Source organism: Adiantum capillus-veneris, chromosome 23 (assembly GCF_014529385.1).
Source record: "Adiantum capillus-veneris isolate H3 chromosome 23, ASM1452938v2, whole genome shotgun sequence".
Classification (NCBI taxonomy): domain Eukaryota; kingdom Viridiplantae; phylum Streptophyta; class Polypodiopsida; order Polypodiales; family Pteridaceae; genus Adiantum; species Adiantum capillus-veneris.
The window spans coordinates 132,865,967-132,879,035 of record NC_140953.1 but is presented as its reverse complement, the minus strand read 5'-3'; the positions used below and the strand labels follow the sequence as shown (position 1 = coordinate 132,879,035).

The following is a 13,069-nucleotide window of genomic DNA, read 5'->3' as shown; positions in this document are numbered from 1 at the left end:
TCAGCAGCATAACAGCATAAATGGCTCAAAATACCAAAAAACCAGCCATCATAACTTGGGAAAATTTCGACAGAGTTTTCCAAGAAGTAGAGCAGTAGGAACCCAAAATATAGACTATCTATGTATGCATAAACTGTCAACAATAGAACCCGAGCATCAAGTAGGAATCACTAGTACATAGCCTATGGCGAGGTCACAAAAAGGGTGCTGCAGCTACCTGTATCACCGAAAGGATCTCCACATTTGAGAATCCCCCAGCTCAATAAAAACCTCACGCTATCGACCCTCACACGAAGGCTAATGCAAATCGCATATAGTCAAGTCTCAGAAATGACTATCTTCCAGACCAAGTCTCAGAAATGGCTGGGACTGCCAAATACAACCAAGTTTGGCTCCAAAAATGCGTACAATGGCAGTTTCCACAAGTAACGTACAATCCAGCAGACAATGCGCTCAAATAGGCGCCAAGTGATGCATTCCCACAACAACTGCAAGTGACATCACTGCTAGTATATCACTGTACTCCAGCTACCTGTACAGAAACTTACACAGAAAAACAGTAGGAAAAGAGTGAGGAATTTGGCAAAATGGACAGCGCCATCCCGTCCGGAACGGCCCAAATCCCTAGTCTACAATGTCAAAGTGCTCAAATCCGACCTCGGATGAGCAGTTTACGGCCAAACAGGCTCCAAAATGAGCAAAAACACAGCTGCGGCTGTTCCTCCTCTCTTCTCCACGTTTTTTCTGGTCTTCTCTCTGTTTTTTCAGTTCCCACACTTAGATTTTTTAGTTGGGCACCCTTGGCCTTTTAGATGACCTCAAATGGACCCCGAACAGGCCAAAAACTGACCTCGCAGTGCATAGTTGTCACCTTTTTGCATCATTCGCACACCTGGCACTCAACTTTTTTCCAATAATGCATCTCGCCACCACGTGAAGTGGCCCCAAAAAGTGGTCCTAATGATGACTTTTTTGCATAACTCTCACAAGAAAACACCCACGTTGTGTCCGTCCTCATCCGCGTGCAAATATTGACCTCGTTCACCCTCCTGACGCCACTAGATGCCATCTAACGCACCTGCTGACCTCATGTCGTTGGCCCGCGGATAGCTTCCTCAAGAAGTTTTACGCGCTACCAAATCCTCCTTATTGTAGAAAAAACACAGTGGTACTGGTAATAGTGAAAATCGATTCACTATGTACATATTGTCCTACCTGTACACATGTGGGGAATACGTAACCACCTGCCTCTGAAAAATGGGCAATTCTTTATTTGATGCACCATGCATGTATATGTACATATGCGCAATCCCTTGCTCCAAAAAACTCCTGACAGCGCTACTATATGCGTCTGTATAGGCGCCGGTATACGCGTCGAAAACGACCTATAATTTCCAGCACGTATTTAGACGAACATACCGACGCGTATATAATCGTGAATTCAGAGGGTTATACCGACGTGTATATAATAGCTTATTTGGATACGTATTTCAGCGCTTATATCGACGTGTATACAAGCGTTTATACCGATGCTGAATATATCGACGCGTATATAAGCGTGTTGATTCCGAGGCGGATACCGATGCGTATACCGACTTAGTTCATTTTAAAAATAAACTCAAATCGGTATTTGCGCGCCAGTATTCGCGCAACATGTTGTAGTGTAGGAGATTAATTGATTAATGATTAGAGTAGGTTTAGAGTTAGTCTTGCCATGGCTAATCTCTACTTGCATTGGAGAGGTGATCTCTTGAATCCTCTATCCCATTCATCCGATGCTCATGCTTCCATGCCCTAACCGGGTTGCCGATCCACGGATTTGATAGTTTTGTGTGGGTTGCGATTAGGTCGTGCTACAACGCCTCCCTACGTTTGGCACCGTTGCCGAGGATCGATATCCTAAGCTAGTGAGTTTAGGATGTGTAGAATAGAGTAATTTCACTACTAATTTTGTTGGTTTTTGAGTGTGTGTAACTCAATTTTTGGTTGTGATTTGATGATGATGTGCAAGAAAAAGATGCTAATGTTGAGTTATGAAGACCCCAAATCCCCAATTCCACCCCCAATTTCACTAATTTCATGTTAACCCTTACTAATTTCGCTTCGTTTCCAATGTGCTAATTTTATTAATTTGATGCTAATTTTGACTAACTTTACTAACCTAACCACTAACATTTGAAGTGTAAAGTATGTTAAATCCCCTTGAAAGAGGATAAAGGAAAATCTGTGGTCAATACAATTTGTGTCTCAAAGGATACGCCTATTCTTATGAAGCATGCTCAGTGCAATTCTTCAGTTTTGGAGCCTCTCTCAAATCAAGTTTTGAGCCTTCTTGGAACTATCAATGGTCGCTCCATTAATATTTTGGTGGACGGCGGATGCTATAAAAAAAATCGTCAGCAGTCAGATAGTTCAACAGCTTGGTTTACCAACTCAGACGACATCTCACTTATATAATGTGGAATTAGCAGATAGATAAATTTTAACTTGTGATCAGAAAGTTCGACAATTGCAGTTTGAGATTAAAACTTATGCAGATCAATTGAATTTCAAAAGTCATGCCTTTATCTTATTACAGACATGATTCTTAGGCAGCATTGGTTATTCCAATATGATCAAGCAATTAGCTTTCAAGGATATACTATCAATTTCTTCAAAGATAAACATGAATTGACTTTACACGAGATTTCTCAGGCGGAAAGAGTGATTTAAGCCTCAGGTGTACAAGTCAAATGACATGATACAATGGATTATGAAGAGAATATGATTTTTGATGAAGATGCAGATATTATTATTGATGAATTTTTGAATTCATTAACTTCTTCTGAATCAATTGGTGAAGACAAAGATGATTTCAAGCAAAAAGGTTTTCCATGTGATACTTCGTTACCAGACAAAGATAAGGAGATAGTTGCAAATTCAGAGTCTGAAGACGACTATGCTTTCTTTGATTCTTTGCTGGATGATGACAAGCCAATTGCAAGTCATGAAGTGATAGTTTTTGAAGATGATTCTGAAGAGTTTTGGGATTCATTATTGAAAGATGATTACAGTCTCACGCCAAAATCCTCTCCAGTGATTCATAAAGTTGAAGTTACCCCATCTGAAGAGTACCTTGAGAAGATTTCCTCTTCCGCAAATATTTTGAAGTAACTAGAAGATTTTGAATCAAAAGTCTTACATCGCATGAAGAATTTTGAAGATCAATCTCTTGTTGCAGTCAACCTGATTAAGCCAGATTCTTCTAAAAAGTCTTTGAATAATGCAATGACATGGGATTTAGCAGTCAATGCGAAAAGGTTTTGCAAGAAGCAAAGGCTCAAGACAAAGGTTTTCGATAACTCAAAGATCGAAGATTTTCGAAGATTCAATGCTTTTCCAGACTTCTGTCAACATTAGAAGTCATTTCTTTGACACGGGCTCTCATTTTAAATGGGAGGGAATGTCATGATTGTGACTATAATAACAGGAATACATCTACTCCTAGTTGCATATACACGAAGTGCCATGCCAAGGAGAACCCCTGCGCTTGGATGGTCACACCCCTTCGCCCAAGAGACGTGTATCTTTGCCAAAAGCCACACACCCCTTCGCTCTATGGTTGCGACTCTTCACCCAATGGTTGCAGCTCTTCGCCGAAAGGATGTGTCTTTACGTCTAAAGTCATGTCTCTTCGCCAGGAGACGTCTTTTCATTTATGTCTCTTCGTCTCTTATATAAGGAGCCCTTGTATCACACATTCAAAACACAGAGTCTTCTAAGTCTTGTCTTGGAGTACAGTTCAAGTTTCTTAACTCTTAATCATGAGTTTAAGTACTTAATTAAGGATTAATACCTAGAATGCTTACACCTACAGAGGTCTCCTAGTGAGAGGGTTGCTACCCATAGGAAAACCACACGTAATGCCACAAGCTTCAGAATCTTTGCACCACATAGGGACAAACCTAGACAAACAATTTAGAAATTTTGAGCACCATTAGGAAAATTTTGGACTCTCTAAGGGGCCCTATAAGGAGGTTTGACTTTGCCTCTCTTGTCTAAAGTGGGTAACCCACCGGTGAAGTACATAAACACTTATTCAATACCCTATCAACCAACATATCATTGGAAAGATCTTAAAAAGTAGGTTCTAAATCCCCAAACCCAAATTCTGAAACATTTGGAGTTTATTTGTAGAAGGTATGGCTTCCCCACTCAAGTTGAAATGTGAGCAGAGATTCCATTTATAAGATAGAGTTGTTACATTAAAAAATGGAATCTTTTAGAATATAAAGAATTTGATGGCATTGTATATATCAATGGATAGATCTTGATGAGTATTTTCAAAATCCAAAAGGTCCAACAAGATTTAATTTCATTTGTAAGAATTTTATCGTACGTCCGTTTTGGATAAAAAAGAGAAAGTCAAAGTCAAAGTCAAAATAGAAGTCAAAGTTTTGATTTCATTTGTGGAAATTTTATCGTATGCCCGTTTTGGATAAGAAAGAGAAAGTCAAAGTCCTTATAGAGCCCTTTGAGAGTCCAAATTTTTCCTAATGCAAGAAGCGGTTTTACCCAATCCTCATATAGTTTTAGAAAATGAAGCTCATAGTGCAAGATTCTCACAAACCCTTCTGAATGCAACATCAATAGGGAGTACATTTTAGAATCTTGGAATGCCAAACCGGAACAACGGTTATCCGACCACTCAAGGCCATTCCAACCACAAATACCCTTTGAGCAGAATGTGATCCAACAAGTATTGGGCTATCTACCTCCTTTGGTCCAATACCAAATGCCAAACCAACAAAGCATGGTTAGACACTCACAAGTGTAAAAGTGGGTCAAGAAAACCTTTAGTAGAAGCCGATATCCTTACGACCATGTCTCTCTCTACACGCAAGAGATGAGCAAGTCACAGACTTCAAGACGCAATATGAGGGCTTTGGACTAACGATGGAAGGAAAATCTCTGACCCGGTTTCAAATTCTAGACCATGGCAAGTTCCATAACATTGAGGACCTCAAGTTCTAGAAAATCTGGGTTGCAAAGGGCCTCTATATCTCATGGCCCGAACCTTTTTAGGTTATTTACGGGAGGAGTGACGAGGGAGTCATTGAACATCTCATGGCTTGGACCTGGATGGTTATTTGAGAGGGGAGAGTTCATTGGCGACTTTATGTTTCATGTCTTGTAACATGCATATGTGAGCATTTGTGTTGCATTGTGATGTGCCAACCATTGAATATTCCTAATTGGATGAGATTACCTGGGGTATGTAATTTTAGTGCATTAAGAAATCCGTGGAAGATGAGTGCGGTCTGGGTGTGATGATTAATTTTACTACGCCGGAATATCAAGAGTTCCGATTTGGACGAAAGGAGAAGCAACTCCTTAACAAAAGAGCCGAAAGAAGAAGCCAACCTCTTAACAAAAAGAGCAAACTGATTGTCCCTCAGAATGACCCTCGAAAATTTTTGAGCTAACTTGAGTTGTTTTACAGATATGTTGTAATCGTGGACGATTACTTTCTTTCAAGAAGGGGGCAATGTCACAAATTGCTGACTTGTCAAGCCATTGAAGAACGGAGCCACTATGCAGATCCCGACTGAGGGGCATAAACCCTAAGAAGCAGAAGGAGTTGAAGTTCCCACCAACTTATGGGACCCACCCCATTTGATGGGGGCCAAGTGACATAAAGGCATTAAAACAAAGCAAGGCCACACACACACCCGTAGAGAAGTTCATAACATGGCACTGTAAGATCTCCGTAATCTCCCTAGACTGATTATGTGGCAACTGTATGGAATTTCGGATTCTTTGTTGACTGCTGACGTGGAAAAACTGTACGGACTTCCGTGTTTCGACCTGATTGTGCTGACGTGGCAACCTGTACGGATTTCCGTGATTTATGATGGCTGATTTTTCAGTGCCAGCTTTTGGGCCAGTAGCTTTTGAGTTTGAATACTTTTCATGTAAACTGCTTTTGGGCCTAGGGCCTTCAAATAAGAGGCTAGGGCTCATTCTCTAGCACTCTTTTGAGACAAGATGCAGAGCGTGGAGTACCGGCTTGTAATGTGTTGATGTAATATAAAGAAATACCGAAAGGGTTGCCAAGGTTTGGGGCCAATACTCTGTGGGGTGGAATTCCGCCACTCCGTGTCGCGTGTCGTCTCTCTCTGTTTCAGTTTCAGTTGTTATTGAAGTGCTAAAAACTTGTTGAGTCTGTTCTTTTCTATTGGCATGTCGTGTCTGTCTTGTGACAGCTTCCGTTTGTGACATTCCCAATGTGAGGAACCACATTGGCCATGCAATGCCCACTTGCACCTTTTCAAGGGTTTCGAGGAAAACAAGTAAAAATAAAATACATAAAAACATGTCGTAGATATTGAAAGAAGGCAACAGGAAAAATACACCTCTTGGTTACAGTGGCCATGTACATTTGAGACCTTGGCCGAGTATAAAGGCCAATATTTGAAAGGTTTTTTTAAGTTTAATCAAAACGATGTCCAAGAACTGAGTCGACTATCAGTTTCTATGTGAGCTCTTCTTCCCTCCACCTTCATCTTCATGCTACAATCTGCACGGTGCCGCACTAGAGAATCGACAACATCATCACGTTAGCCTCGAGCTCTTCTCCTTGCCAATGCCAACGTTGCAAGCAACGTAAGACCGCATGCGAGCATTCACCCACGAGCTTCAAGGTGAGTTTCTGAGCTCTACGGTTGTGCGAATCGACTTCCGTCAATTGCTGCAAATTCCCCTCCCTTAAAAGCACGCATAGAATCCTTAGGTTGTTGAAAACACCGCTGTCCAAGTGAGTTGTTTATCATCGAGAGCGATCAGGTTCAAGCCTCGTATGAGGTGGGATTGCAGATTTAAATGGTTGTGACAACCCTCTAGTTTGATTCCATGCAACCATGAGTCTTACTTAGTCTCGTATCGACATGTGATTTATGTTGGTCAAATTCAACTCCTGTTTTCCAGTTTTGCAAAAGAAGCATTGTTTGCTTTTAAAAGATTTATGTAAGCCTAAATCCAGCCCTGTGGCAGTGAATGTTTTTGTTTATTTCAGTCTAAAGCTCCTCAGTTGTTACTTGCAACAAAGCGAAGCTCGGGTCTGGAGTAACTCCAAATCTAACCATATGGCAGAAGTGTTTATTTCTGACTTAACATTCTTAACAACTGAAATAGAAGAGAGTAAGAAAGGAACAAGAGAGACTCACTTAGAAAAACGACCAGTGAGGCTTTTGCACAAGGTTGCTCTACGTGGCCGTCACCTATGCAAGGTAGTGCCCTTCTCCTGCTCATGGCTCCTCACTCGAGAGTTTTTCATCCCTGACATCCAACTGCACACTCCCATCCAAAACAAGAAATGAGGAACCAAGATAAATACCCTACCTTTTTCAACACCATGGTAAATCCAGTGTAAACTTGCAGGCTATGCCCTATTTGAAAAAATGGAAAAAAAAACTCCTTAAAAATTTAAACAAGCAATTTTTAAAATCAGCACTAAGAAAGCCGATTACAATACTAAACTCCAACACATGGTGTAACAGGCTTTGAGCAAATCACTAAAGAACAAGGACAAAAGAGTTGATGTCTTAATACCCCTACTACGATACTGCCACCTCCAAAAGGAAAGTCCACTTGTGTGAACTTCTGTACCAGCAAGGGCATTGCTAATTAAAAATACCTTTTTGACAAATAAGGTACGAGGGAGACAACCCTCCTTCAATACGGTTTGTCTTTGGTTACAATCCAAAGACACATCGATAGTCCATGACGCCTTTGCACTCGGGCAACAAAAACCAGGACTTAGATTCAATGCCGTACACAAGGGGAGGGAATTTCCTAACTTCTTTCCCACATATTGATGAACTTGTCATGCATACAAAACCTTTGAAATCCACGACTTTTATCTCAAACAAGGAAAAAGAGCGAAAGAACTCGCGATACTCGTTGTCATATTCAGAATATGTTGCTACTTGCTCCCACAAGTAGGTATTCGCGTCCCTAGGCATGGGTTTCAGCTCCCAAATTCCAAACCCATGAAACTTGTCATCACCAAATTCCTCATCCAGAGTACATGGCATCAGCAACGCTGCAAGGAAAACTCGGTCGGCATACTTGAAAGCGCGGCTGTATCGCTGACGAGCATCAACAGGGTACAGCACATCGACCTTGCTCCACTCATCAAAGAGTGCCGAGTAAGCATATAGAGCATTATGACAGATAGCAAAAACATCCCCCAGATGGACCCTGCTGCTGGTAAACTTCAAATGTGGATAATCATCAGCAGTGCGTGGCCTCCTGTTCACCAAGGTCCTCCAAGAGTCGGTATGTGAGTTGTACACCTCCACATAGTTGAGAAGATCGTCATGGAGAATAAGGTTGAAATCTTCACTTCCAAGATAATGGTGCTGCATTGACATGAACACATTCCTGGGTCCGCCACTGCCATCACGAGGTATGACTGTGAAGTACGCATGTGGCCAGTCCATAAGATAGGCCCTGCCGGTGAAGATGTTTAGAAGCATCGGAGTCATAGATGCAGTGTTTAGTGCGTCTAACCTGGCACTAGGACGATATTGCCGTAAAGGGCGTCGGCACGGATCGCAATGCCAGATAATGCACATGAAGCCTTTGGAGGCAGCAACCAAGCACCTATCATCAACAGGATACAATCTACAACCTTTTATTTTCCCCGTGGGGCATGAGTATCGTTCAACCGGGGGCAGAAGATGAGAGAAAGAGTAAAGTCCCCGCTTGATCGAGTTCTGGATGGCCGGAGTAAGTGACACCCAGCAGTCGAGATCTCCTTCTTGCCATGAAGATGACGAGGATGACCCTGATGATGGCAGCGGGCAAGCCACAAACTCCATCTCTGTGGTGGGGCCAGTCCGGCAGAGCATGACAAGCCAAGACTTTCTCAAGAACCATTTCTGGCACGCAATGAAGGACCAGACAGAATCTTTTGACAGGAGGGCGGACCATGATTTGGAGAGCAGGGGCAAGCGCCTGAGGTCGGGGAGCTCCAGAAGCGGCAGGACTTCCTTCGCTACGAGGTCATTTGGAATTGCTTCAAAGAACCTGGGCAACGCCTCATCTTCTTTCCAACCAAACACATCAGGAGCAAAGCAAAGCGCACGCATTTCTTCTTGTGATTGGGGAGAGAGAGAGAGCGAGAGAGCGAAGAGCAACAAGCACAGAAGACGAGAGCGGCTTTTCAAGTGATTTCGGATGCTTTTTAGTCTGGATACACACTGCGTTCCTGCGTGCCCGTCTTTTTTGGGGGCCTGAGCACTATGGCCCGGCTCGTCTTTAGTTTTCGTGTTTTCCTTTTGCCAAGTTTTTGGTGGCTCCGGAAATGTTGCTCTCTTTGGCGCACGCCACTTGTGCGTCTCTCACACACGGGCATGGGCAAGAGGGGATCAATGGCCCCTTTTTTTTAAGGGAGCAGGGGCATCGTGGGCCATTGATCTTGCGATGCCGTCTGAACTTACCAATCTGCACAAATTTACAATGCGGGAGCTTCATCATCAAACAAACACGTCTCTCAATGCTTTCAACAAGAGGTGGTTAATATGATAGGCTTGCAAAGGTGACATCACGAGTCCGACTCCAGGGGAGAAGAGGCGTGTTGTGGGGGCGGGGGGGGACTCAAATTTACATATTTTGCGTACCCGAATTACCTATTTTTCCAAATTTGCAAAACGCAAATCACACGATAGATCGCACTCGATCCCTGAAATAGACGTGGGCCATTGATGCCCTCGTGCCAATGCTCGTGTGAGACAGTGAAGGGTATCGCGACGTATCCTATCGCTAAGGACATGTACATGCTACACCGCGAGCTATGGGGTCATGGCTTGTGAACGGCCTCCTAAGGATTTAAAGCATAAACATGTAAGAAAGCCAGCTGCCATTACTTAAGGGCATTGGCAGACGCAGAGGTTGGCGACCGTCACAAGGCATGAAGGGGAGCGAGGCGGAAGCTCATGTGTGTGTGTGTGTGTGTGTGTGTACACGTGTGCGTGCGTGTACATGTGTGTGCATGTGTGCGTGTTTTGTTGTTGTTGTTGTTGTTGTATTAAACTAGATACGTATACACAAAAGAACAAAAGGTTCAAAAGACAATCGGCTTTAGATAGCTGAACAAGGATTTGTACAGAAATGACTCAGTTTATGATTCATTAATGCATAGCATAATAAGAATGAGGTACCATTCTAATGATTTTATACGAAAGTAATAGGATTGTTAAGGTCATCCCCATTGAATCATTAAGGGTCTTCAGAGTCTGACTATAGCATGCTAAACCTTTTTAAGTCAAGAAGGAATTCTCACCTGCATCCACATCAAGACAACAAATTTGTTAGACTTGGCTACGTATGGCAGGTTTCGAAGAACCTATCAGTGGTTATCCATGTCAAACTTAAAAATTATTGAACTAGTTACTATTCTAAATATTAAAGTTTTTAACAAATTTTCAGTTTTTCCTGCATTTTCTATAAAGAAATCCTACCATATGATCTTAAAAACTGCTTTTTTTAGTAACCATTTACTGTAAAAAAATGTCAAACCATCCATAAGTTAACCAAAAATTGTATGCAATTCTTTGTTTTGTACCTACAACATAATGTATGGACCAAAACTTGTATGCAATGCTCTGATTTGTAACTACAACATAATGTATGGACCAAAGTTGAGCCATTCAAATATTGGGACAAAAACTTCTAAGATGGAGAGAGTATATCTAAAGTCAACTTAGGAAATTAATAGACAGGCTGTGTCTAATAGTTATAACTAAGGAAAGCTAAAGCAAAGTATTGTAAACTGATGAGCTGAAACTTAAGTCGACCATATCTGAATCATTAGAACCAAATCCGAGCCAGCAAACCACACGTAGCAATCACATTTTTTTGTCAGAGTGCCAAAATTTTAACCATAACCCAACTACCTCCCATATTTGGGTAGTTAAAGAGAGGTTAGTGTCAATCCATCAATCCGAAACGTGACTGCATGAGTAGATTGGTAGCCAAATAGTATCAAAATATTATCAAAAAAGTTTCCCTAGAGCCAATGTTGATGTGCAACAAACTATCAGATGAGAGAAACCCGTCAAAATCTAGGTCGGGAAAAATCCTTGTTTCAAGAGTCAGAATCAGTAAAAAGCCAGCAAGAGCCAGAATCCAAATAACTAATCATACACTCAGTCAGATTTGAGAGCTAGGACTACAGTACGAAATCCAATAAACACCACTAACCAGCTGAGAGTATGAACCATGCTAGTAGGTCTTAGCAATTCATACCAAGGTCAAGCACAACTCAAGACCAGTAGCATAGTAGGCCAGGTTTATGTTTCAAGCATATGTCCAAGCACTACAGTCTGAAACAGTCAAAGAATGATACAAAAGTTTAACAGAGAATTTATTTTTAACAATTATCAAAAGTACTAAGATATATATATATAGCCTCCCCAATTATAGCAACCCATTGTCAGTAGGATGACCGACATCAGTAAGATGACAACCAAAAGTAAGGTGAAATCTGATTGTCCTAATCAAACACTAGCCAAAGAACATCATTCTTCCCGAGAACATTAGGCCAGCAATCATCCAAAATAACTGCCATGACATATAAGCTTATCGAACATGATGTAACTAATCCAAAAAGAAGAAAAAGTATTGCAGGTGTTGTCGTAAAATCTAATATCTAACCAACCCAAATGATTTTCTCATATTAAATTGATCATTTAATGCGGAAGAATAAACAGGAACGAGAATTATAATATAGACATGTGCTTTTAGATCTATCTCAACACGGGGCCAATGGTAAAGGGGTCCACAAAGAGCAAGGATAGCTAATGGAGCTTAAAGACCTTAGGATTAGCTTTATTAAAGACCTCCAAAGGTTAGTGTTAAAAAGTCCTTTGATTTTAGGTAAGCTAGGGCTAAGCTTGAGGTGGGAACCCGACCCAAGCGTGCTTGTCGTGCTTACTGACTAAGATGCTGAGGTGCTTGTCGTGCTTGATGACTAAGGTGCTTGAGGTGCTTATCGTGCTTGATGGCTAAGATGCTTGAGGTGCTTGCCGCCGACTAGGGAGCCTGAGGTGCTTTGTCATGCTTGCTGACTAAGGTGCTTGGGGGTAATGTGTCCAAAAAGTCAAATCCCATCCCTACAAGAGAGGGGGTGAGCCCTAAATCTAGGGGGATGAACAGAACACACACACCCTCACACAAGGCAAGATTGGTACATAGAAAGCAAAAGGAACACTCAGTCAAGCTCCTCCTCATGTTGCCCTCGTGGTGTGCCTAAAGCCTATTGGTCGGCCTTCCATGGGGTCCAATGATAATTTAGTGGATTTAATTAAATTTTTTTGTATTTATCAAATGAGAGATGGCCTCTCAAAGACCAAGGATAGCTAATGGAGCTTAAAGACCATAGGATTAGCTTCCTTAAAGACCTCCAAAGGTTAGTGTTAGAAAGTCCTTTGGTTTTAGGTAAGCTAGGGCTGAGCTTGAGGTGTGAACCTGGCCCAAGCTTGATGTGCTTGTCGTGCTTGCTGACTTAGATGCTTGAGGTGCTTGTCCTGCTTGAAGACTAAGGTGCTTCGTGCTTGATGACTAAGATGCTCGAGGTGCTTGCCGACTAGGGAGCCTGAGGTGCTTGTGGGAACACTATCGAGGCTTGAGGTGCTTTTTCATTTTTGCTGACTAAGGTGCTTTGGGGTAAGGTGTCCAAAATGTCAAATCCCATCACTACAAGAGAGGGGGTGAGCCCTAAAGCTAGGGGGATGAGAGTGAACACACACACCCTCGCACAAGGCAAGCTTGGTACAAAGAAAGCAAAAGGCACACTTGTCAAGCTCCTCCTCATGTTGCCCTCATGGTGTGCCTAAAGCCTATTGGTTGGCCTTCCATGGGGTCCAATGATAATTTAGTGGATTTAATTAATTATTTTTGTATTTATCAAGTCCTGTCTCTCAAAGGGGAAAGGGGGACACTTGTCCCAAGACTACCCTTGTTGCTTGTGATGCATCCTACATGTAAATTCGGTCCTCAATTGTTGTCATATTCTCTAAACTCT

General features: G+C 42.0%; 1 protein-coding gene across 1 annotated transcript; it reads right to left on the bottom strand.

Annotated features, from left to right (window-relative positions):
• Positions 1-7,463: 7,463 nt before the first annotated feature.
• LOC147428597 (uncharacterized) lies at positions 7,464-9,195 on the bottom strand. Its single transcript, XM_086496933.1, has one exon. The coding sequence runs from the start codon at positions 9,132-9,134 to the stop codon at positions 7,734-7,736; it is 1,401 nt and encodes a 466-aa protein (XP_086353059.1). The 5' UTR covers positions 9,135-9,195; the 3' UTR covers positions 7,464-7,733.
• Positions 9,196-13,069: the final 3,874 nt, after the last annotated feature.

Coding starts and splice junctions, on each gene's coding strand:
- LOC147428597 (XM_086496933.1), bottom strand. CDS start 9,134: ATGCGTGCGCTTTGCTTTGCTCCTGATGTGTTTGGTTGGAAAGAAGAT.